Source organism: Gadus morhua, chromosome 17, assembly GCF_902167405.1.
Source record: "Gadus morhua chromosome 17, gadMor3.0, whole genome shotgun sequence".
NCBI classification, from domain to species: domain Eukaryota; kingdom Metazoa; phylum Chordata; class Actinopteri; order Gadiformes; family Gadidae; genus Gadus; species Gadus morhua.
Window position 1 is genome coordinate 6610961 of NC_044064.1, and position 24901 is coordinate 6635861.

Here is a 24901-nt window from a genome sequence, read left to right on the forward strand (position 1 = left end):
TTACTGCTCAGCTCACGGTGTAACCAGTAGCAGATGGTTGTACTGGGCAGCTCAGAGTAGAACCAGTGGTTGTACTGGGAAGCTCATAGTATAACCATTAGAAGACTGGTTATATTAGGCAGCTCCCAGTATAACCAGTAGCTGTGGTTGTACTGGTCAGCTAGGCGGTACTGATGTACTATACTCCAGTTAGTTGTTTTTTTTGTCTGAAGGAGGATGAGAAACAGAGTGCAGTGTTCTTAGCGTTTCCAGGTAATTGACCAAATGCATATTACGTATACAAAACGTTATGAATAATGTATTGTATTATTCAGGATTATTTATAATGATAATAAGTGTTGGTGTTATGTCTGCTCGACACCAAAAAAAAAAAAAAAAATTTTTTTCAGTATCAATCGTTGACGTTCACTTCTCTGCGTTCTCATTGGATCTACTGATAACCAATCAGGGGACAGCAAGGCTTGGGATTGGTTTCTCTGCCATGCCGCCTCCCGGTTGGTCAACCTTCTCTGCGACGCCGGACGATGCGACGGGGTTCGGAGTCACCTTGCCCCGTTAGCTTCCGCTCTATAAAAAAACACCGCTCCGAAACAAGACAGGCCGTTGTGGTTGAACCTTTGCCGGGAGAGACGGCATTTCGAAGCGGCACCTGGGGGACCAGCAGCTCGGTAGAATGGCGGACACCAAACCCAAGACCTCTCCGAAGGCAATCAAGTTCCTGTTCGGGGGGCTAGCTGGGTAGGTTGCGGATAACATGACAGCGGTCACGGTTACACTTGCTTGACGGCGCGTTTGTCGCTGCAAGTGTTTGTTTCTGTGTGTGTATGCATGTTGGTGACAGCTGCAGCATTCATCGGCCGTTGGTTGGAAGTTTGACACCGGGACTGTGTCCACATCACCGTGGGACACAGAGGCAAATGTCCCGCAGAGAAGCCAGACAAGTGGTCGCCGCTGCTATCTAGAACAGGGTAGAACACGCTATGGATAAGGAGAGTATTGATAAGGGGGAGGTCGTTCCCCTGTCCTAGTTGTGTCATGATTGACGTCTGTGCCCCTAAATGCCATGACCCCTGAGGGCGTTCCCTCACGAGCCCTGGGAGAATGTGAATGTCGCCTTACCGGATTAACACACACACACACACACACACACACACACACACACACACACACACACACACACACACACACACACACACACTAAATGTTTTTGGCTTATTGTTTATAATAATGTGTGCGTTGAGTGTGTATAATACTCTGTGTACCAGTACTGTGTGTACTAGTAATGTGTGTGTATTGTAGTTTGAATAATACTGTGTATCTTGTAGGATGGGAGCTACAGTGTTCGTTCAGCCTCTGGACCTGGTGAAGAACCGGATGCAGCTCAGTGGCCAGGGTTCCAAAGCCAGAGAATACAAGACCAGCTTCCACGCTCTGGTCTCCATCCTGAAGAACGAGGGGGTTGGGGGTATCTACACCGGGTAGGATAACATGCTACCTTCTAGCAACATGTTAGACAATCTATGTGCCACACTAGCTTACACTTTCTGGCCTCCATCCTGAAGACTGAGGGGCTGGGGGAGATCTACATGCCAACTACATGTTGAATCCATGCGATAAACAAGCTACATGATACATACCTGCTAGATAGAAGCTACATACTACTTACTAGATACCAGCTACATACCAGGTAGATCTTCCATAATTCTATATATTAGCTACATGCTTGCTACAGGCTAGCTCCATGCTACGATTGTTGTTATTAGGGAGCAGCGAAGCTGCTTGGCCCCTATTGTTTCCGTAACGTTTTGTTTTTTTCTCGAATTCTGTAAAAGTCAAAGTGCAGCCTATAGTTGAAAACTCTTGAAATGTTCAGGTATGGTTACCCCCTCTACCCATAAACCTACCCATGAATAATTTGTGATACTGCACCCAAATGTGGCGCTATTGTAAAAAATTGTTAATTAGGTTTATTTCTCCTCACCACATTGACTTGGACTCAAAATTCTTTCAGAATATTAATCTCTGGGATCAGACAAAAATAATAAAAAAATCACCACATAGAATCTTTAAACCAAGCCTCATAAAAAATCATCGAACAGAATTTGTTTTACTTAGTTCCATTTGAGAAATATTGGCCAATACATTTGGAGCAGTTGCCATATTGCCAAGACACAGTATGGCATTAAGGGGAAACTTCTTCGTTAACCATTTTTCCTTCATAATTCACTCTGTCATATTTATATTTCTTCCGTTAGTGCTCTTGACTACAAATGTTTAATTTCCCCAGAATTTCAAAGATTTTTCAGGCTTTGAAGAAAGCCCTTAAATCACTTGAGAAATGTGTGCTTGGAGTTTTCTGGATGTTGTGTGCTTATCCATAGACATTTTAACCATGTGAATGAGGCTGCAGTTAAGGTTTAGAAATGGAACACCTTTCCTTAAATATGACAATTATGTGTTATATTTATATCTTCCACTAGTGTGTTCTTGACTTTTAATTTTGCTCGGACCCCGTTAATCACCGCTTGCAAATATATTTTATCTTTGTGTTTGTGTGTGCAGCTTGTCCGCAGGGCTGCTACGTCAGGCCACCTACACCACCACCAGGTTAGGGATCTACACCATCCTCTTTGAGAAGATGACCAGACCAGATGGTACTCCACCCAGCTTCATCATGAAGGTACACACACACTCACACTCACTCTCTCACACACACATACACACACACACACACACACACACACACACACACACACACACACACACACACACACACACACACACACACACACACACACACACCTGAGCTGTGTCTCCCTCCAGGCCCTGATCGGTATGACCGCGGGGGCGATCGGTGCCTTCGTCGGGACGCCGGCTGAGGTGGCGCTGATCCGCATGACTGCCGACGGACGGTGGGACACACACACACACACACACTATGAACAACACACACACGCTACAAGACTTCACACACACGGAACTACAAAGTACACTCAGACGCCACAAACTTCAAAGCTCTAAGAACACGTACACTATAAAACCCTACATACTACAAATCTTCACAAAGACACTGCTCACGTGTGTGTCTGTGTCTGTGTGTGTGTGTCTAGTCTCCCTGCAGACCAGAAGAGAGGGTACAGTAACGTCTTCAACGCCTTGGCCCGGATCACCAAGGAGGAGGGAGTCACCACTCTATGGAGGGTAAATGCGTTTTAACCCTTAACCGTAACCATAAAGGAATCCTCTCTCGCCTTAGGTTAAACACATGCATTTGATCACTCCTCTCTCTCTAGGTTAAGAGACTATGCGTGCCTAACCTCTTATAGTGTGTGTGTTTATATAATGTATTGTATACCATGTGTTGTAGGGCTGTGTGTGTGTGTGTGTGTGTTTATATAATTTATACCATGTGTTGTAGGGCTGTGTGTGTTTATATAATGTATACCATGTGTTGTAGGGCTGTGTGTGTGTGTTTATATAATGTATACCGTGTGTTGTAGGGCTGTGTTCCCACCATGGCCAGGGCGGTAGTGGTGAATGCTGCTCAACTGGCCTCCTACTCTCAAACCAAACAGGGTCTGCTAGACTCAGGTACACGCACGCACACACACACGCACGCACGCGCACACACACACACACGCGCGCAGACACACGCACGCAGACACGCACGCCCTCGCTCGCACACACGCACACAGACACGCGCACACACACACACGCGTGCAGACTCACTGTCTCTTTTCAGGTTATTTTGGTGATGATGTTTGGACGTTTATCTATCTAATTATCTGTCTCCAATGGTGTCTCTCTCCAGGTTATTTTGGTGATGATATTTTGTGTCATTTCTGCGCCAGTATGATCAGCGGTTTAGTGACCACAGCTGCCTCCATGCCTGTCGACATCGTCAAGACCAGGTAAACCTCCACCTATCACAGCACAGCTAGAGGCCGCCATGTATACCTCACCCAATCACAGTACAGCTAGTGACAACCCTTAATCGTTAGCCAATCACGGCAAACCTGGAGAGTAGGCTAAATAAAACAATTATGTCTCTGTCCCTCTGTCCCTGTCTCTCAGGATTCAGAGTATGAGGATGATCGATGGAAAGCCAGAGTATAAGAATGGTTTGGTGAGTCTCTGTGTCCATCTGCGTCCGTGTTTCGGCATGTGTCTCTCTTTCTCTCTTTGTGTCACTCTCTCTCTCTCTCTGCCTATGTGTCTCTCTTTCTCTGTCTGTGTCACTCTCTCTCTCTGCCTGTGTGTCTCTCATTCTCTGTCTGTGTCTGTCTGTCTGTGTCTCTTTTTCTGTTTCTCTCTGTCTGTCCGTCTGTGTGTCTCTCTCTCTCTCTGTTTGTCTGTGTCTCTCTCTCTCTCTGTTTATCTGTCCCTCTCTGTGTCTCTCTCGCTCTCTGTGTGTCTCTCTGCCTGTGTGTGTCTCTCTCTGCCTATGTGTTTCTCTCTCTCTGCCTGTGTGTGTGTGTGTCTCTCTCTCTCTGCCTGTGTGTCTCTCTCTCTCTCTCTCTCTCTCTCTCTCTCTCTCTCTCTCTCTCTCTCTCTCTCTCTCTCTCTCTCTCTCTCTCTCTCTCTCTCTCTCTCTCTCTCTCTCTCTCTCTCTCTCTCTCTCTCTCTCTCTCTCTCTCTCTCTCTCTCTCTCTCTCTCTCTCTCTCTCTCTCTCTCTCTCTCTCTCTCTCCCTCCCTCCCTCCCTCCCTCCCTCCCTCCCTCCCTGTGTGTGTGTCTCTGTCTTCCCATCTTTCTATGGCTACCGCACACTTCCTCTCTGTGTCTCTCCCCGGGAGCTGAACCAAAGGTGTTTCTGCTGCAGGAGGTGCTTGGCAAGGTGATCCGCAACGAGGGCTTCTTCTCCCTGTGGAAGGGCTTCACGCCGTACTACGCCCGCCTGGGACCCCACACGGTGCTCACCTTCATCTTCCTGGAGCAGATGAACAAGCTCTACAAGCAACACGTCCTGGAGCGCTAACCTGCTCACACACTCACTCTTGAGTCACACTCACTCACACAGACACACGCACGCACACTCCCTTGCTGTAGGAATCATGCCGTGTATTTTTTTGTAAACTACTAACGATTAACTCATGACCTCACCTGATGTCATGGGACAGTTCCGTATCTATGGTTACTGCGGGGATGGAGTAATAAAATTCAGTTGTGAGCCTTTAATCGGTCGTTCCTTGTGTTCCTTACTTGTGTCATGTATATTATTATTTTATTATCAATATAATTATTATACTGTCATCATGTGTTATTATCATGAATATTTGATCACCCTGTACCACACTGCTGACTTGTTGATGTTTTGTGAGCACTCACGCATTTCTCTAGGTATTTTAAGTTTCCTACTGGAGTCATCAAAACTTTGGACTTTGTTATTGTAAGAAATATTGTGTTGCAAAAACACTTTGTGTCTTACCCTTACTGTTACCCTAACCTTAACCCCAGTAACATTTCTTCATCATAAACTACAAGTTACGCAAACATCCAGTCCAATATGAAAGAAAAAAGCTAGCTTCATTAAAGTATCGAACCCCTTATCCCCGCGTTAATGAGTTGTTCTCTGACCACTAACCCATCAGGTCTTAGTAGCCATGTGATTCAAGAGTTAACCACTTGACAATCTTTAAACTTCTTTTGCCTAGAAATTGTTAAGACAGTGATGTGTGTAGGCTACATTGTGCGAGTATCCGTCACTCGCGATGTGTGTGCAGTCCAAAATGAAAGAAAAAAACTTGCATCACTAGGGAATCGAACCCCCAATCATCAGTCTTTAAACGTTAGTAACTGTAAACAAAGAGATCGCATTTTGTTTAACTGCTAACTAACAAACGGGTTTATGCGTTCACTGAACAAAGATTATGGAAATAAAAGACCACTTTTCCATCAGAAAAATCATCAGAACAGTTATTACCAACCCATATACACTAAAAGCCAAAACACTCTTTTTTTTTGCAGCTTTCGCACCAGTTTCCTCAGCCAATATACCTCTGTCTCCAAGACCATCACCGCCCCTCTGTCTAATTAGTTTCCTCACAATCCCAATCAACAGCAAACGATTAGGAAAATAGTCTTCAACCACAACGTCTCTTTTGTACGGAAGAGGATTAGGGCCACACATAATGTGGTCATCATAATCACAATATGATGACCATATGCTCTGTAAGGTGACCTTGGGTGTCTTGAAAGGCGCCTCTAAATTAAATGTATTATTTATTATTATTATTATTATTTTAAGAAAAAAATTACAGTTCTGACTTTAAAGTAAGAATTCTGAGATTAAAGTCAGAAGAATTTTTTTTTTTTATGTATGTATGGCCCTAATCCTCTTCCGTACTTTTCCCTTTAGTTTTTTCCAAAAATGTTCTTACTTGATCTACTATAACCCTGCCTCCCCTGTCCATCTGGAAGTAGTCTTTATGGAAGAGACGAGTCCGAAAAATCCCTCTCACTATCAGATGCATTTGTTGACCCTGCTGTGTCATCTTCAATTGTCAGTTTCTTTGAAGGCCCAGGAGTAACTTTCCATTTCCTATTATCTTTTTTTTGCTTTCTCTTGGTGGGTGGAACGTTAAAAAGCGTACCATCCTCCTGTACCATTATTTGATCCTCATTAAACGAATCCCCGGTCATGTCCACATTGTGGGCAAACATGAAGGCAAAATAACAACAACATTAGAATAAAATAAAAATAAAAGACATGAAACCGGACATCCACACATAACAAAGGCAGTAGTGCAGAGGTAGTTAATGGGGAGGGAAGGCAAGGTTGTACAGATGGGTTTTGAGCCTTGATTTAAAGGCATAAATGGAGGGGGCATCACGTATGTCGGGTGGCAGTTGGTTCCACAAGCGCGGCACCTTAACGCCATGCCAGCGCGAGAGATTTCTCAAAGCCGTGTTCATTTTTTTGCACAACCAACCGCCGTATATTTAAAACCCTCGAAACAGTGCTCAAACGTGCTTGTGACAATAATAAAAAAATAAAAGTGAAAAAGATGTAAAAACCAAACCTTTAGAGAAACCAGTCGCGCTCCGACACACTCCCCACAACCCTCCACAAACGCTCAAGCATGCCCACGACGAGAGAGAGAGAGAGAGAGAGAGAGAGAGAGAGAGAGAGAGAGAGAGAGAGAGAGAGAGAGAGAGAGAGAGAGAGAGAGAGAGAGAGAGAGAGAGAGAGAGAGAGAGAGAGAGAGAGAGAGAGAGAGAGAGAGAGAGAGAGAGAGAGAGAGAGAGAGAGAGAGAGAGAGAGAGAGAGAGAGAGAGAGAGAGAGAGAGAGAGAGAGAGAGAGAGAGAGAGAGGAGTTCACCGAATGACTATGAAAGCAGAATTGCAGAATTCGCTTGTCAACTATATCGCCATTGAATTGTTCCTCTGACTGAGATTCCAGGGACGAATGTAGTTCGTTCTTTCTCCGATAATAACCCCACCCCCTTTTAATCCGTTGATTGCAGTACTTTGCCCCCTGAGAACACAAGGCCCAGAACAGGGAGCGCCCTTTCCATCCTCACGCAGAACAGAATGGACTCCGTTCCTAAATCGGATCTTATCGTTATTGGGCAGCATGCTTTACTCAGCCACCACGGCACCGATAATATATGATGCAAGTACCTAGGTTTACTCAAAACTCAAAAGTTGTCCGTTTACCGTAGGTGTATATGTTTATCCATGTGACACGTCCAGGAAAACAATGTTTCGTGATCTCGACATAATGACGTAAATAGGTCGAAATCTCGACTAAACAAGGGTTTAAAAGAAAAGTAAACTGATGGCATTTTGGGGCTTTCATACGGGCTCTATTCTTCCCTCTGTGGGTGATGTTGGGAATTGTTCAAAGTGGATGCAAACATACTGAAAACATTCAGAGTTTTCTTGCAATGCGTAGAAAAGGCATGATCTATCATTCGTTTTATTGAATGTGCATGAGAAATGGAAATTAGCCAACTATATAACCTGTATGTAACTAAATTGCATATCTATATAAACAGCCATACGTTTTGTAATAGGCCTACACATAGTGTAAAAATACTTTTTGATTAATGTTACACATATTATTTATTAAATATTCTAACAATTATTGGATGTCACCTTTCGGTTTAATTTTTTGGACAAAATGCACATTTCCAATGTCGAGGAAGATTCAGAAACAGACAGACACACACACGCACGAACGCACGCACGCACGCACACAAAAAGTGCGGAAGTTATGGGCGTGGCCAGGAAGTTGGGGGCGCGGCCGGGCAGTTATGGGCGTGGTCTTGAGAGATAAATAGGTAGCTTGCTTCCTGATTTATCACTTCTCTCCTTAGGACTCTACCTGCCCAGGTAAGACACACTCGCCCTTAATCGATCTATCTGTAATGTATGTTTAGGATTAGAGGATGTTTTCATGAAGACTGTTCACTGTGTTGCTCTGTGAGTCAGCTTCCTGACTCACAGGAAGCTGTTGGTTGATGCAACTTTTCTTTTGACAAACTTGTTGTTTTCCGTCCCCACCCATATTTCTCCCTGTGTCTCTGTGTTTCTTTCTGTCTGTCTCTCCTGTATGTATGTGTGTGTTTCTCTCCCTCTCAGCCACTCAATATGTCGTGGACTCAGTATATCGACCAATTGATGGGCACCGATGAAAGTGTGACGGAAGACGCAGCGATCGTGGCCTACGCCGACAACGGCGAGAGCGTATGGGCTGCGCATTCCACTTTTAAGCAGATAACGGTACACGCGCGCACACACACACACAGAAACACACATGCACGCGCACCAAGCTGTTTCGCTATTGGATGTTCGGTTCTCCCGGTTAACCGGGGAGCGCGATTTTTGCTCCGCGCCTACGGAACCATTCTTCCGGTACCGAGTATAAGCACTTCCGTGTTTCTCCACCAAATAACGCTTGTGCTGTGAGCATCTCGCTCCTTATTTGGCGATTATCTTAAACACGCCACGAAACACAGGAAGTAGCTCTGCGGCTGCAACTTCACTTCCTTTTATCACACACACTCATACTCACACACAGACTCACACTCTCTCTCCCCTAAAACACACACACACACACACACACACACACACACACACACACACACACACACACACACACACACACACACACACACACACACACACACACACACACTCTGACATAAAGTGTGTGTGTCACACTTTACACACCTGCAGGCATGCATTCTTCAGCATGCCCACACACACAAATTTGGAGGGGTGTGACAAAACCAAAATCTCAGGTCTCTGCTCTGCCTCAACTTGTCTCCCCCTCCTCTATCTTGCCTTTCCACCTTCCTCTCTATACTCCCTGCTCAGTTAGTGTGTGTCAGTGAAACCAGTCATACAGGTATACACACAGCTTGGTGTGGCCATGCCCAACATGGCTGGGTTGAAGGAGGCCTTTAGATTATGCAAGTCTCTCTTGACTGAACCCCAATGCTACCGTTAGACTGTACTACCGTTAGACTGTGCTAGGGTTATACTGTTGGTTGGCTGCTTCCTGGCCTGATGTTGTTCTAAATGTTGAGTTTTAAATGGGTTATTTTGTGTGTGTGTGTGTGTGTGTGTTAGGCGGCTGAGGTGAAGAGGCTGGTTAGCACAGATCGCAGCACTTTATTCACCGACGGCTTGATGCTGGGAGGACAGAAGTGCCGCGTCATCCTCGACAACCTCTACAAGGAGGACGCGTCCGTGAACCTCATGACGAAGGACGGCAACACCATCGTCGTGTGCAAGGCAAAAACAGGTTGGAAACCCCCAGGGGACCTTTCACCAGGTTGACATCCGCTGTCTTGCGTTACTAGTCTAATGTTGGTCCACATCACTAGTCTAATTGTACTTGGCAATGGTCTGATGTAACTAGCCTTATATTGGTCAACATCACTATATGCAACTTAAAATGACTTTTATAGCTACACGTTACTTGGCATTACTAGTTTGACATCACTAGTCTAACGTTACTAGTCCACATCACAAATCTAATGTTACTTGACATCACTGGTCTAACATCACTAGTCTGATGTTGCTTAACATCACTGGTCTAACATCACTAGTCTGATACTTAACATCATTGGTCTAACATCACTAGTCTTATGCTACTTAACATCACTGGTCTAATGTTAGTTACCATAACTGGTCTAACGTCACTAGTTTGTATTACTTTACATCCATGCTCTAATGTTGGTTAGCATCACTGGTCTAACATCACTAGTCTAACATCGCTAGTCTTATGTTACTTAACATCACTGGTCTAATGTTAGTTACCATAACTGGTTTAACATCACTAGTCTTATATTACTTTACATCCATGCTCTAATGTTAGTTACCATAACTGGTTTAACATCACTAGTCTAACATCGCTAGTCTTATGTTACTTAACATCACTGGTCTAATGTTGGTTAGCCTGACTGGTCTAATCTATCTCTCTCTCTCTCTCTCTCCCTCTGTCTCTGTTCTCTCTGTCTATGTCTCTCGCCCTAGTTCTTGTCATACTGAAGGGTCGTAAGAGCATTCATGGGAGACAGCTGTTACCGCAAACCATCAAAATTGCCGAATACCTGATCAGTGCGGGATATTAAAACACACACACACACACATTCACAGTTGCTCTCACTATCATGGTGTGTTTTCCCAGGTTCTTGTAGATCTTGTTTTTATGTGCCAAACAATAAATCCCTCTCCAAAGCATGTGTTGGTGTGCTGTACATTACTGCCCCCTCGTGACCACCGGTGGTACTGCAGACCACTGATCACTTATTAGAAATACTTGATGCTGCTTAGTAAAGTATCGCTAATAGCAATACCATGTAATAACTCAAATGGACCTGATATAATAAAAATGTTTTAATTTTTTTAGCATTTTTATTTATTTTATTTTTTAGAAAAGTTGATAAAAACGTCTGCTACAACTACTAGACTACTGTAGTTCCATTGGTGCCGGTGTGCCTGCAGGCAGCCCTCATCTCCTCCAGGATGTCTCCGGCCGCCCGACTGGTCTTCCTCCACCACTACACCGCTCCTGTTAGCTGCTTGAATCTGACTCAAGTCACTGATACTTCCTTTACGTGCAGGGTACGGCTCCAAACTCATCTGTTCAGATATCTATCTAATATCTCTTATCTATACTGTAGCACTTGCTTATTTGTTGAATTTTATGCACTCTAATGATTCTTGCACCATTTTGGTTACACCTTTATTATTGAATGCACTTTTGAAAATGTCAGCTAAAATATTGTAAGAATACTTGTATTCCAAATACATTAGTAATGCAGGAGAGTTCTATACAAAGATCTATTACCCACAAAGAAGTATTGAATTATTTAATGATAATACTTTTATTCTCGTACATTTATTCTTAACACTTTAGTGGTACAACTGTCGCAAATACCAAAGGTAAAGTCTGGTGAGGTCTTTGCCCTTCTCTTGTTTCATCTGGACATGCACTTTGACCTTCTGGACGTTAGGGAGTGTTTGACAAGAGCAACACACAACTACAGAGGGACAGAGAAACAGACAGGGAAATAAAGAGGACATTTAAAGACATAAAAACAGGACGACAGACATGCAGAAAGACAGACAGACCGTAGGACCGACAGAGAAACAGATTTACAGACCAACAGACAGGAGGTCAGGCAGAGTAAGAGAAAGGACATACAGTTCTTTATGTTTTACTTCAGTGAGAAACTTGGATACGGTCTCTGGCTCCTAGCTATCCTTATCAGGCCCGCCCCCAGGCCCCGCCCCCAGGGAACGTCTATAAAGACTTTCCAGCATTACTCAAACTCACGTACTTCTACAGGACGGACCACGGCCCAACAACAGGTACAGTACACACACACACACACACACAAACACACACACACATCAGAGTACTGTTCTTATAAAAGGGATTTAGGATGTCATTATGGTTGTGATTAATTCTATTTAATCTAGTTGATGAATATGTTTTAGCATTAATATTGAACAGTGGATGCCCAACTGATGGACAGACAGCTGGTGAGGGGGAGGAGCCTGATGACCTATCAGCCAATAGACCTTTAAGCTACAGTTGAAAAGACAAAAGTTCAGAGAGATAATGTGATAGTGTGTGTGTGTGTAGGTGACAAGCTGAAGATAGGATGTGGGTTGTGCATTAGACTCAGCTGTTGTACTATTACAGCTCTCTCTCACACACACACACCCACACACACACTTACACAGTTCTTGACATTTGGTTTGACATTTATGTGTGTTGGTGCGTGTGTGTGTGTGTGTGTGTGTGTGGCAGACATACCATAATGTAACAGAGTAATATCAACGAGGTCATGAACCCTGGTAAAGGTCATAGAAGTTTTGTTCCCCTACCTCTCTCTCTCGCTCACACACACACCACACACACACACACACACACACACACACACACACACACACACACACACACACACACAAAGGCAGATAGAGGAAGTCCCTGTGTCAGCGCCCAAGATGTTTCTCTTCACCCACCTCCCTCCCACACACACACACACACGCGGGTGTCTGGTTATGTCTCCCAGTTAATATAGACATATAATTATCTTTCAAAGTCTGCGTATTAAGGCCATAACATGCCTCTGTGTGGTTTACCCTAATCTCACATACCCCGCAACAATGTTGCAAGCAGTATTGAATTCACACTTCTGCGCAACCTACGCAACAAGTTGTCATTACACACAATATACACTAGAGGGTAGGGTAACGTTGCATCAACCAATAATGTGTTCAACATCTGTGGTTCATAGATGGCAAAATGAAAAGTAATCCCCTTACTTCAAACACTGGTGAACACGCATCCTATCTTTTACATGTTAATGGAGTGTATAAAAGCCCTCTAAACTAAAGTAGAGCAATAACGAGATTTAAATGTTTATTGAAATCGAGCAACGCTAGGTTGCAACCATGTTGCTCGGTCGAGTTGATTTTGCAGACCACTGATTGCGTTGCTTATTATGCTGAGGCCTTAAAAAGTCTCTCCCTCTCCCTCTCTCTCTCTCAACAGGATGTCTATCACTAAGATCCATGCGAGGGAGATTCTGGACTCCAGGGGAAACCCAACGGTTGAGGTAGACCTGTGGACTGCCAAGGGTAAATAAACACCAATGCAAGCATGCACCACCCGCATTCCCCCCCCCCCCCCCCCCCCCCCCCACACACACACACACACACACACACACACACACACAGAGACACACCCACACACATACATATACACACAAACACACAGAAGAGTGTTCAGAACAGCTGTTCCCGTTGTGTGTATGTTGTAAAAGGATGTGTGTGTGTGTGTGTGTGTACTAATGTGTGTGTGTTGTAACATGCTGCATGTTTCAATGTGTGCATGCTGTAACATGGTTGTATTGATGTGTTTACTCTGTGACCTGCTGTGTGTATTAATGTCTGTACTTTGTGCGCTGGTGTGTGTATTAACGTGTGTACCTGGTGCCCCGGTGTGTGTAGGGCTGTTCAGGGCTGCCGTACCTAGCGGTGCGTCTACAGGTATCCATGAGGCCCTTGAGCTCCGCGACGGAGACAAGACTCGCTACCTGGGGAAAGGTAAAAGATGATGCATTGAAACTGTAGTATAAGGTTTTATGTGTTCATGTTTAATCATACATAAAATACGGTGATATATCTTATGATAAATAATTGGGACAACCCTTCCTGGGTAAAGGTAATCAATGAATATATAGTTATGTTAGAATATCTGATAAGGCATAAGTATCATATATATTTACAGTGCAGTTATGTGAGAATGTTATCATCTGTTGAATATACAGTTGGAGTATGACATAATCTAGGGAATGTATAGATACAGTTGGATTAAGACATCATCTGGGGAATGTATAGATACAGTGGAACTATGTTTACAATCTGAATTTACGGCTACAGGGGGATTACGTTTATACCCTGGTGTTTTTATCTGCAGGAACACAGAAGGCTGTGGACCATGTAAACAAGGACATCTCCCCCAAACTTATTGAGAAGGTACTGCATCGATTAATAATTAATGCTTCACAGTTATACTCATTATTAGGTGACATTTTATTCTTTCTTTCTTTCTTTATTATTCTCTACAAACTTTGGGACCTCTCTCTTTCCTAAATTGTTCACCTAAAGACTCAAGATTCAAATTTTAAAATATTCAGAACAACTTTTTTTTATTGAACAAATCTACACACTTGTATCTTCAATAAAATCTAAACGGAATTTCAATATAATTAAAAAATTCTTCAGAATAACAGTTTTAGTTTCATACCAGGGCCCCGTTTCCCGATAACGATGGATCTTCGCTCGTACGATCATTCTCCCGATGGATCTTGCGATCCATCGATAATTTCTTTGGAGCGTTTCCCGAAACTCCTCTTAACGTGAACGCGCATTCGCTGCACTCACGACGTCGTAGGATTGTAACTGTCTACTGACACGGTGCTTAAATGGGCTCTGTAGGAGGGGGAGACGCAGGAATGTCGCAGGAAAATTGTGTTAAAAAGGGTTAAAATATATCCCCATCAAGGACAACAGCAGAGTAGCCTACGAAAAAAATAGACTGCAATTATATGAATGCTAAAGACATTAAAACACAATTGATTAGGCTTAAACCGACATATATCAGTCCTAATCCTGAATGCACTGTGCGTTTCACGGCATTTTCCCCCCTGAAATAATTCCATATGACAAAAAATTAAAAATAGCTTGTGTGACAACTACATTTATCTTAATGGGCTGATTTCTGAAACATGCTTTGCGCAGCAAAGAGAGCCGACTTAATCTGATTCCGCATAAGGGTTTCCTTGATTGATAATTTGATTGGCTATAAAAGCCCCTCCGGAAATAGGGTAAGGTATGTATTGATGAGGAATACAACGAAGCCCACCGTCTGGCCCGGTGCATCGTTGAGCGCACGATCGGGAGGTGGAAGTTGCGCTTTAGATGCCTTCACAAGTCAGGCGGAGGGCTCCAGTTTTCGCCGGCCAAGTCATGCGCCGTGATATGTGTGACGGCTATGTTGCACAACATTGCAGCTAAGGCTGGGGTGGCATTGCTTGAACCGGAGGACGCTGAGGACGATGACGACGAGGAAGATCGGTGTGAGGACGGCCTCCCTCATAACTACGCGGCTGGTTTTCATGCGCGTCGAAGAGTGATTGAGACTTTTTTTTAACCCCCTCCACCCTCCCACATGTCACTAAACATTCCCGTCAACGTGACCAATCCCCACCATATCCCAGCCTTTTGCCTGCTCCTTTGCTTGTTTTTTATAATTTATTTTATTTCTTTATTTTTAATTTTTTTAATTGTATTTTATTTTGTACATTATTTTATGCTACGTTTTATGAGTAGCCTATGTCAGTCTGCACAAATCCCCCCACTTTCTCTCACACATTTTGAGTGCCCTGCCTGCGCAAACATTTTCTGGACTGTCCCGTTTTATTTTGGCCATTTTAACATCTTTATTAATAAATTAATTAATAATCTTTATTAATTACCAAACTAAGAACATAAAGGCGCAATGCGTTTTACTAAAACGCATCCAATAGACGGAATGTCCGATGGTGTCGCCACTGAGGCTATAGCTGACGATTCTCTTAGAGTCCTACGAGTACCTACGAGCACCCCTGGAGTACTCGTTAGCTACGAGCGTTTTCAAGACGTTCGTTCCCCACGATGCTTTCGGGAAACGCGGTGAAAACTCTACGATGCCCTTTCGACGCACTTCACGATCCACTTAGGCTAACGACGCTTTCGGGAAACGGGGCCCAGCTTCGTTTTCAGTTGGTGTCATTGATTTACGTTTACGCTGGAGCGTAAGGACGTTCAGCAGTGTTGCCAGATTGGGCTCCCCCCCCGCTGGATTGGGCTACTTTTTGAGGACGTTCAGGCAGTGTTGCCAGATTGGGCTTTTTTTCCCGCTCTTTTGGGCTACTTTCAATCACACACCGGCTCGCTATTCTCTTAAAGGCACACACACACACACACACACACACACACACACACACACACACACACACACACACACACACACACACACACACACACACACACACACACACACACACACACACACACACACACACACAATGCAGGGCAATATATTTCTGCATTTTTAGCAATGCTTTGCGCTTTTCATTCAGCTGTAACTTTATTTGTTTCCAACCATTTACTTTTTCTTAAATGGAGTGCATGTTTACATTGTTTACTCCATTTAGACTTTTGAACTTTTGTTCAAATACTGTCACTTGATTTAAGCCATTTAACGTTTCTTTATGTCTTAATCTATGTGGCTTTATTTAAAAATGTTTTCAACCTCACTTTGTACTGCAGAACTCACCGCATTTTCTGCAGGAAATGCATTTTCTAGTTGCTATTATTATCATCAGCAACCATCTCTCCATTTCCCTCTCTCCATTTCTCTCTCTCTCTCTCTCTCTCTCTCTCTCTCTCTCTCTCTCTCTCTCTCTCTCTCTCTCTCTCTCTCTCTCTCTCTCTCTCTCTCTCTCTCTCTCTCTCTCTCTCTCTCTCTCTCTCTCTCTCTCTCTGTGTAGAACTTCAGTGTGGTCGATCAGGAGAAGATCGATAAATTCATGTTGGAGTTGGACGGCACTGAAAACAAATGTAACTGTCTGTCTGTCGGTCTGTGACTGTCTGTATCTCCAGCTGTATCGGTTTGCTTGATTCTAATGCTATGCTGTACTCCGGTGTGTTTGTAGCTAAGTTTGGTGCTAACGCTATCCTGGGTGTGTCGCTGGCGGTTTGCAAAGCCGGAGCGGCGGAGAAGGGGGTTCCTCTGTACCGCCACATTGCTGACCTCGCTGGCAACAAAGATGTTATCCTTCCCGTTCCTGTGAGTGGGTGGGGCTTCAGGACATGGATATATAAAGTAGATTGTATACATATACTGTATGTTGTAATACTTCTAATATGTGTAACTCTTGCAGGCCTTCAATGTGATCAATGGAGGTAGCCATGCTGGTAATAAACTGGCCATGCAGGAGTTCATGATTCTACCAGTAGGGGCCGCCAACTTCCACGAGGCCATGAGGATCGGAGCTGAGGTACGTCAGCTCATACTAACTTATGTTATGCACAGGGGCGGTTCATCTAGACACATTTTACTAGGGGGTCAAGGAGGGGCCAGTGTTTAACTAGGGGGGCACAAAAAAAGGCAAAAAAAAATATTTAAAGATTATAAACTTTATTTTACTTTCAAATCATGAAACATTTAATTTGTACATGACTTTATAACTTCAACAGTCTGTATTTTTCTTTCAAACTATCTTAAGTTGATGGAGCTTATGCCCTAAATCATCAAAATCATATAAACATTTGTTTTGTACAAGCGTGCAAGAGAAGTAGGGCCATAAAAATGAAAAATAAAATACAGTACAGGGTGCAACATACAATGTGTCAATGTGAAAAAGAAAACTCCAGGGTACAACGAAATGCAAAACAATGTGCCATTTCCTATTTCTTTTTTTAGTTTCAGTGTGGAGAAACTGTGTTCCCAAGAGGCTGCTTACAGGAACGGTTACAGCAATCTTGCACAGTCTTAGCTCAAAGGAAACTTCGCTGTTCAGCTGTTCTTTCCTCATTTAACGATAGCTGCTATTAGAAAGAAAGAGAAGAAAACGTAGGGGCATGCATTCGATTTTGTTGCATAACCATCCCTCCCTACTTAACACGGGCAGATAGCCTACTACTCTTTACTCAAATGTATTTGTTATCCCAGTGCAGCAGCCAAAACGGATGAAAATACGTGGTTAACATCACAACATTGTGTAGCCTAGACCTAGCAAGGATACTGATATGTTGATGCTCGCTTCTGCTTCGATGAGTTTGCTTAGATATGATTACGTTTCTAAATATATCGAGACCAGACATTTACAAACTTAATTTCATCATCAGTTTGAGGAACTACAGTAACACGGTTATGTGCAAGAACAAGAGGTAACTTACGAAATTAAGTCGTTTTGCTTAGCTTAAGCCTGCCACACACATAAAGATTTTATAAATCTCAACCGATTTTTTATCTGTGGAGACCCCACACATTAACATTAACATTAACAGTTTTGATCGTATTGTGTGTGGTGTCCTGCGATATTCCAAACACAGCACACCACACACATAAAGATTTGTCTTCAGACGCACTAGAATCTTGTCCCTCAAGCAAGAAATCTCGCGTGAACAAACGTGATCTGACGTAGTACTCTGACTGACCTGTGGGGGCAGTCACACCAAAAATAGTCATTGAACTAACTACAAGAAGAAGTGAAGAAGAGCGAGTGTAAACCGGTGTAAACTCATGGAGGACCAGCTGGATACCGACTGCATGATGGTGGTTTTGGGATTAATCCTAACTGAAAAATCCCAAAGCAAATATTGTACAAACACTCGTGTGTTTGCCAATGTTCGACAAGTTTATCCTCCATATCGGAGGTCCATCTAACTTTAACTGTCTTCGCCATATTGGTGGTATTCAGGGATATCGTAGCCATGGAGATAGCTCGTTATAATTCCGTGTTCAGTCAGCTCGCTCTTTATTGGTTAAATTCAATATTACGTCACGTTGGAGACTCCCGATTGTCGGCTTCCCCCCCACACAAGACGATTTGACACCACAACGTTCTCCGCCGATAATCGTAAATATTGAACATGTTTAATACTTACGATTATCGGCGCCGACTGATTTCGGAGCCGATTGTCGGCCGAATTTCACTCTTAACACACCACACACTACAAGAGAATCTTATAAAATAATCTTAAGAGCTTAAGATAATCGGGCGATGTCTGTCCGTGATCGGAAGGGGGAAAATCGGGGCAAAATCAGCCCGATTATCTTTATGTGTGTGGCAGGCTTTAGACTCTTGCAGCAGGAGAAATCGTGCAGGCTCCTTTCTCCAAGAGTAGCTCTCATTTAAGCCTGCCACACGCATAAAGATAATCGGGCTGATTTTGCCCCGATTTTCCCCCTTCCGATCACGGACAGACATCGCCCGATTATCTTAAGCTCTTAAGATTATTTTATAAGATTCTCTTGTAGTGTGTGGTGTGTTAAGTGTGAAATTCGGCCGACAATTCGGCTCCGAAATCAGTCGGCGCCGATAATCGTAAGTATTAAACATGTTCAATATTTACGATTATCGGCGGAGAACGTTGTGGTGTCAAATCGTCTTGTGTGTGGGGGAAGCCGACAATCGGGAGTTTCCAACGTGACGTAATATTGAATTTAACCAATAAAGAGCGAGCTGACTGAACACGGAATTATAACGAGCTATCTCCATGGCTACGATATCCCTGAATACCACCAATATGGCGAAGACAGTTGAAGTTAGATGGACCTCCGATATGGAGGATAAACTTGTCGAACATTGGCAAACACACGAGTGTTTGTACAATATTTGCTTTGGGATTTTTTTAGTTAGGATTAATCCCAAAACCACCATCATGCAGTCGGTATCCAGCTGGTCCTCCATGAGTTTACACCGGTTTACACTCGCTCTTCTTCACTTCTTCTTGTAGTTAGTTCAATGACTATTTTTGGTGTGACTGCCCCCACAGGTCAGTCAGAGTACTACGTCAGATCACGTTTGTTCACGCGAGATTTCTTGCTTGAGGGACAAGATTCTATTGCGTCTGAAGACGAATCTTTATGTGTGTGGTGTGCTGTGTTTGGAATATCGCAGGACACCACACACAATACTATCAAAACTGTTAATGTTAATGTGTGGGGTCTCTCACAGATAAAAAATCGGTTGAGATTTATAAAATCTTTATGTGTGTGGCAGGCTTAAAGCCTACCTTACCTGCCTTACCGAGCAGCAGCAGCACGTTGTTTGGGTGCGCCGCTCGAATTTAGCCGAGTAAAACGATGCGTCGCATTAGTTCCGTAAAATTAGTAAAATCATAATTGTTTTATTTGGTCAGCACGGGGGGGCCACAGGGGGGGCCAGGGACATGTCTACAGGGGCACTGGCCCCCGTAGGCCCCCGTGTAGAACCGCCATTGGTTATGCATAAGAAGCATAAATAATTATAATTCAATAATGATCTAACATAACATTCTTTATAGAAAAGTAATCACAATATTTTTTATAATATAAAGTAACATGTACAAATACAACATATTATACATATTAATAATATGTTGTATACTGATCCAACATAGTATACGGTATTAGATTATGGTAATGAGACATTAAGACATATTATAAAGAATGATATGGAGTGTTCATGTTGTATTAAGATATGTATACATTAAAGTTACAACAATGTACAGATTATGCATTTTACACCTTCCATAAACCCTCCCCCTGTTGACTAAATAGAAAGGAAAAAAAACGAACGGTTTCTAAAGTATGATGAGTCTCCAAGTGCTATAGGATGTGTGTACTGATCCTCCAATGGTGAAGTATAACTACATTTTGTGTGTGTGTGGGTGGTTGCAGGTGTACCATAACCTGAAGAATGTCATCAAGGCAAAGTACGGCAAAGACGCCACCAATGTGGGGGATGAAGGCGGCTTCGCCCCCAACATCCTGGAGAACAACGAAGGTGTGTGTGTGTGTGTGTGTGTGTGTGTGTGTGTGTGTGTGTGTGTGTGTGTGTGTGTGTGTGTGTGTGTGTGTGTGTGTGTGTGTGTGTGTGTGTGTGTGTGTGTGTGTGTGTGTGTGTGTGTGTGTGCATAGGTACATGTGTGTGTGTGTGTGTGTGTGTGTGTGTGTGTGTGTGCATAGGTACATGTGTGCGCGTGTGTGTGTGTGTGTGTGTGTGATGTTGTATGCGTACATGGGCCTTCCTGCCCTAGTTGGGGGACTACATTGTACATCAGGTTTGTGTGTGTGTGTGTGTGTGTGTGTGTGTGTGTGTGTGTGTGTGTGTGTGTGTGTGTGTGTGTGTGTGTGTGTGTGTGTGTGTGTGTGTGCAGCTCTGGAGCTGTTGAAGAGTGCCATCGAGAAGGCGGGCTACCCTGATAAGATCATCATCGGGATGGACGTGGCAGCGTCTGAGTTCTACAGGAGCGGCAAATACGACCTGGACTTCAAGTCCCCCGACGACCCGGCCAGACACATCAGTGGGAAGGAACTGGGAGACCTCTACAAGACCTTCATCGCTAACTACCCAGGTACAGCTGCTAGGTGACCTTTAGTATCCAGGTATAGCTAGTAGACCTTAACTACCCAGGTATAGCTAGTAGACTTTTACTATCCAGGTATAGCTAGTAGACCTTAACTACCAAGGTAAAGCTAGTAGACCACTACTATCCAAGTATAGCTAGTAGACCTTAACTACCCAAGTATAGCTAGTAGACCTTAACTACCAAGGTATAACAGCTAGTAGACCTCTATAACTACCACGGTATAACTAGGAGAATTTAACTACCGAGGTATAGCAGTTAGTAGACCTGTTTAACTACCCAGGTATCAGCAGCTAGTAGACCTGCTAGTTGACCTTTAGTATCCGCGTATAGCTAGTGTACCTTAACTATCTAGGTACAGCAGCTAGTAGACCTGTTTAACTACCAAGGTATAGCTAGTAGACCTTAAATACCCAGTTATAGCAGCTAGTAGACCTATATAACTACCCAGGCATAGCAGCTGGTAGACTTAACTACCCAGGTATAGCAGCTAGCATACACGTACAGGGCAGGACAGGACTCCAGTCCAGACAGACAGTCCAGATAGCATAGCGATAGCATACTACTGTGTGTTGGGACCAACTCTTTCTCTCTCTCTCTCTCTCTCTCTAGTCCAGTCGATTGAGGATCCCTTCGACCAGGACGACTGGGCCAACTGGGCCGACTTCACTGCAGCTGTAGACATACAGGTATGTACACATAGAATATATCATATCTGAAGGATGTTCATGTGTGTATGTCTATATCTATGTATGCATAAATATCTATATACTGTCTTCTAGGTGGTGGGTGATGACCTGACGGTGACCAACCCAAAGCGCATCCAGCAGGCGGTGGAGAAGAAGGCGTGCAACTGTCTGCTGCTCAAGGTCAACCAGATCGGCTCCGTCACAGAGTCCATCCAGGCGTAAGCAACCCCCTACAGTTTGTCGTATGTCGTTTGAGTCTTTGCGGTCTGTAGTCTGTAATCTGCAGTCTGTAATCTGCAGTCTGTAATCTGCAGTCTGTAATCTGCAGTCTGTGGTCTGCAGTCTGTAATCTGCAGTCTGTGGTCTGCAGTCTGTAATCTGCAGTCTGTAATCTGCAATCTGTACTCTGCAGTCTGTAATCTGGAGTCTGTAATTTGTAATCTGTAGTCTGGAGTCTTTCAATCTGTAGTCTTAATCTGCAATCTGTAGTCTGTAGCCTGTTGTCTGTAATCTGTAGTCTCTAATCTGTAGTCTGTCTGCAATCTTTCAGTCTGCGGTCTCTAATCTGTAGTCCGTCAAATTTAATCTGTAGTCTTTAATCTATAGTTTGTCATCTGTAATATTTAATGGTCTGCAATGTATAGTCGGTGTTCTATAATGTATCATGTTTGATCTCTTATCTCTAATATTTTTTCACAAATCTCTAACCTCTATTCTCTAATCCCTAATATGTTATCTCTAATCTGTAGTCTGTTATCTATAATCTAGTATCTGTATTCCGTAATCTGTAGTCTGTAAAATCAAATCTCTATTCTGTAGTCTGTCGTCTGTAATCTGTAGTCTGTATTCTAGAATCTTCAATATTTAGTCTTTGATCTGTAATATTTGGTTTGTAATGTGTGTGTGCGTGTGTGTATGTGTGTGTTTTTGTATGCGTGCGTGTGCCTGCGTGTGGGACCGTGTGCGTGTGTGTGTGCGCGTGGGATGTGTGCAGGTGTAAACTGGCCCAGAGCAACGGCTGGGGGGTGATGGTGAGCCATCGCTCCGGTGAAACAGAAGACACGTTCATCTCAGACCTGGTGGTCGGACTCTGCACCGGCCAGGTAGGAGGAGGAGGACGACGACTGGCTGACGGAGGACGGGGGAGGGATGGATGATGGAGGATGCATCATGGATGATTGATGGATGATCAATGAACGCTGATGGGTTTCCACCCATCAGCGTGGGGTGTTGGGTGATGGATGTTGGAAAATGGCTGATTAGTGATGGATGGATCATGGATCACGGATGGATGATAAGTAGATAATCCCTGCTCTGTCCCTCAGATTAAGACCGGGGCTCCATGCAGATCAGAACGTCTGTCCAAGTACAACCAGCTGATGAGGTAAAAATTAAACCAGAAGAATCCAGTAGAACCAGTAAACCGGTAGAAATGGTGTAACCAGTATAACACAGTATATATCCCAGTATACAAATAAGTATAACCAGAATTTAATCATTAAGTATAACCCAGTATATATCAAGTATATAACCAGTAGATAACAATTCAATACAACCAGTATTAAACCAGTATATAACCAGTACATAACTGAATGAGGTACTCTGAATGAGAACTCACAATGAGGTATTTTAAACTTCTCTGTAATCATCTACTCACTACTCCTCGTGGACCATTCCCCACCGAATACATGGTCCTATGTTCACCTCCATGTGACCTTTGACCTTCAACCTATACCTTTTACCTTTTTTAACCAGGATCGAGGAGGAGCTCGGAGACAAGGCCAAGTTTGCTGGCAAGGACTACCGTCACCCCAAGATCAACTAGACAACCACCTCTCTCTCTGTGTCTCTCTCTCTCTACATCTTTCACTCCCTCGCTCTCTCTCTCTCTTTCTATACACCGCTCTCTCTCTGAGGGTTTTATGTTGTAATAAAACATTTGAACAATACACTGAACTCAGCGTCTGATTGGACGATGGATTGAATCCTCTTAATTCTGACCTCTAGACCCGCAAATAGACCCAAACCAACACACCAACAGACTTAAGCCCACCGACACACTAACACACCAGAACACTATACATACTAACACCAAACACACCAACGTACCGACACACAACGCTGGTCGACGTGGTGACATCAGACTGGTCGTCAGGCTGTCAGGGCTTACTCTCAGGAAGTTTAAGGAAAAGATTGATGGTTGCTTAGCGATGTTCGTCTGACCCCCAAAAAATAACCTGTGTGTGTGTGTATGTGTTAGCAGTTCTGTGACGCAGACAACATTCCTGCCCCCTAACCCTCTTCACACCCTCTCTCTCACACACACACGGCTATTGTGTGTGTGTGTGTGTGTGTGTGTGTGTGTGTGTGTGTGTGTGTGTGTGTGGGTGTGGGTGGGTGGGTGGGTGGGTGGGTGGGTGGGTGGGTGGGCGGGCGGGCGGGCGGGCAAGAGACCAGGGGCTATTATATGGTTGTGTGTTTGTGTTGGTAAGTGCAAATTAGTGAGTATTACTGGGTACTTGCATTTATGAGCGTGTATTATTAGTGTGGGGGCAAAGTTGTGTACTGGTCAGGTTGATGAGTTGACAGCGGTGGGCCGATGGACAGTCAGAAAATCAATAATGCTGTTGTCCGCCCCGTTTGTCTCTTTATCTGTCTGCCATTCGGGAGACATGTGAGAGAGTGCTCCCTACGGGGTCTGGGGCTTGGCTTACCGGCCAATCACACATACGTCAGTCCCTGTGAAAGGAAGGCCCCCCCCCACAAGACCCCCTTGATGCTCCTTACCTGTCTCTCTATTGTTTAACTCCTACTGGCTACTTTATGACCTGTCTCTGTACTCTCCAACCCCTACCTGCCTCATAATGACCTGTCTCTGTACTGTCCAACCCCTACCTGCTCTTTAATTACCTGTCTCTGTTTGTGTAATTATTAGTGTGTTTGTGTGTGTGCGTGTGTGTGTCTGTGTGTGTGTGTGTGTGTGTGTGTGTGTGTGTGTGTGTGTGTGTGCGCTTGCTGTTGATTGCTATAGTTACGGATAGGTGGTTGGCAACACTCTG

The 24901-nt window shown here is 43.9% G+C and overlaps 3 protein-coding genes across 3 annotated transcripts; all 3 read left to right on the plus strand.

Annotated features, from left to right (window-relative positions):
• Window positions 1-471: 471 nt before the first annotated feature.
• slc25a11 (solute carrier family 25 member 11) lies at window positions 472-5177 on the plus strand. Its single transcript, XM_030337514.1, has 9 exons — window positions 472-738; window positions 1326-1478; window positions 2563-2680; window positions 2824-2912; window positions 3111-3201; window positions 3501-3591; window positions 3812-3911; window positions 4075-4126; window positions 4822-5177. Exons 1-9 carry the CDS (start codon window positions 674-676, stop codon window positions 4975-4977), a joined length of 915 nt encoding a protein of 304 aa, XP_030193374.1. The 5' UTR covers window positions 472-673; the 3' UTR covers window positions 4978-5177.
• A 3022-nt stretch (window positions 5178-8199) lies between these two features.
• On the plus strand, window positions 8200-10695 carry LOC115529555 (profilin-1). The gene is made up of 4 exons (XM_030338325.1): window positions 8200-8337; window positions 8587-8727; window positions 9580-9754; window positions 10489-10695. Exons 2-4 carry the CDS (start codon window positions 8596-8598, stop codon window positions 10584-10586), a joined length of 405 nt encoding a protein of 134 aa, XP_030194185.1. The 5' UTR covers window positions 8200-8337; window positions 8587-8595; the 3' UTR covers window positions 10587-10695.
• Window positions 10696-11691: 996 nt separating this feature from the next.
• On the plus strand, window positions 11692-23791 carry eno3 (enolase 3, (beta, muscle)). The gene is made up of 14 exons (XM_030338324.1): window positions 11692-11829; window positions 13022-13107; window positions 13480-13575; window positions 13949-14007; window positions 16566-16635; window positions 16731-16864; window positions 16959-17075; window positions 20465-20570; window positions 20944-21141; window positions 21766-21842; window positions 21936-22060; window positions 22837-22945; window positions 23168-23226; window positions 23598-23791. Exons 2-14 carry the CDS (start codon window positions 13023-13025, stop codon window positions 23665-23667), a joined length of 1305 nt encoding a protein of 434 aa, XP_030194184.1. The 5' UTR covers window positions 11692-11829; window position 13022; the 3' UTR covers window positions 23668-23791.
• The last annotated feature ends 1110 nt before the right edge of the window (window positions 23792-24901 follow it).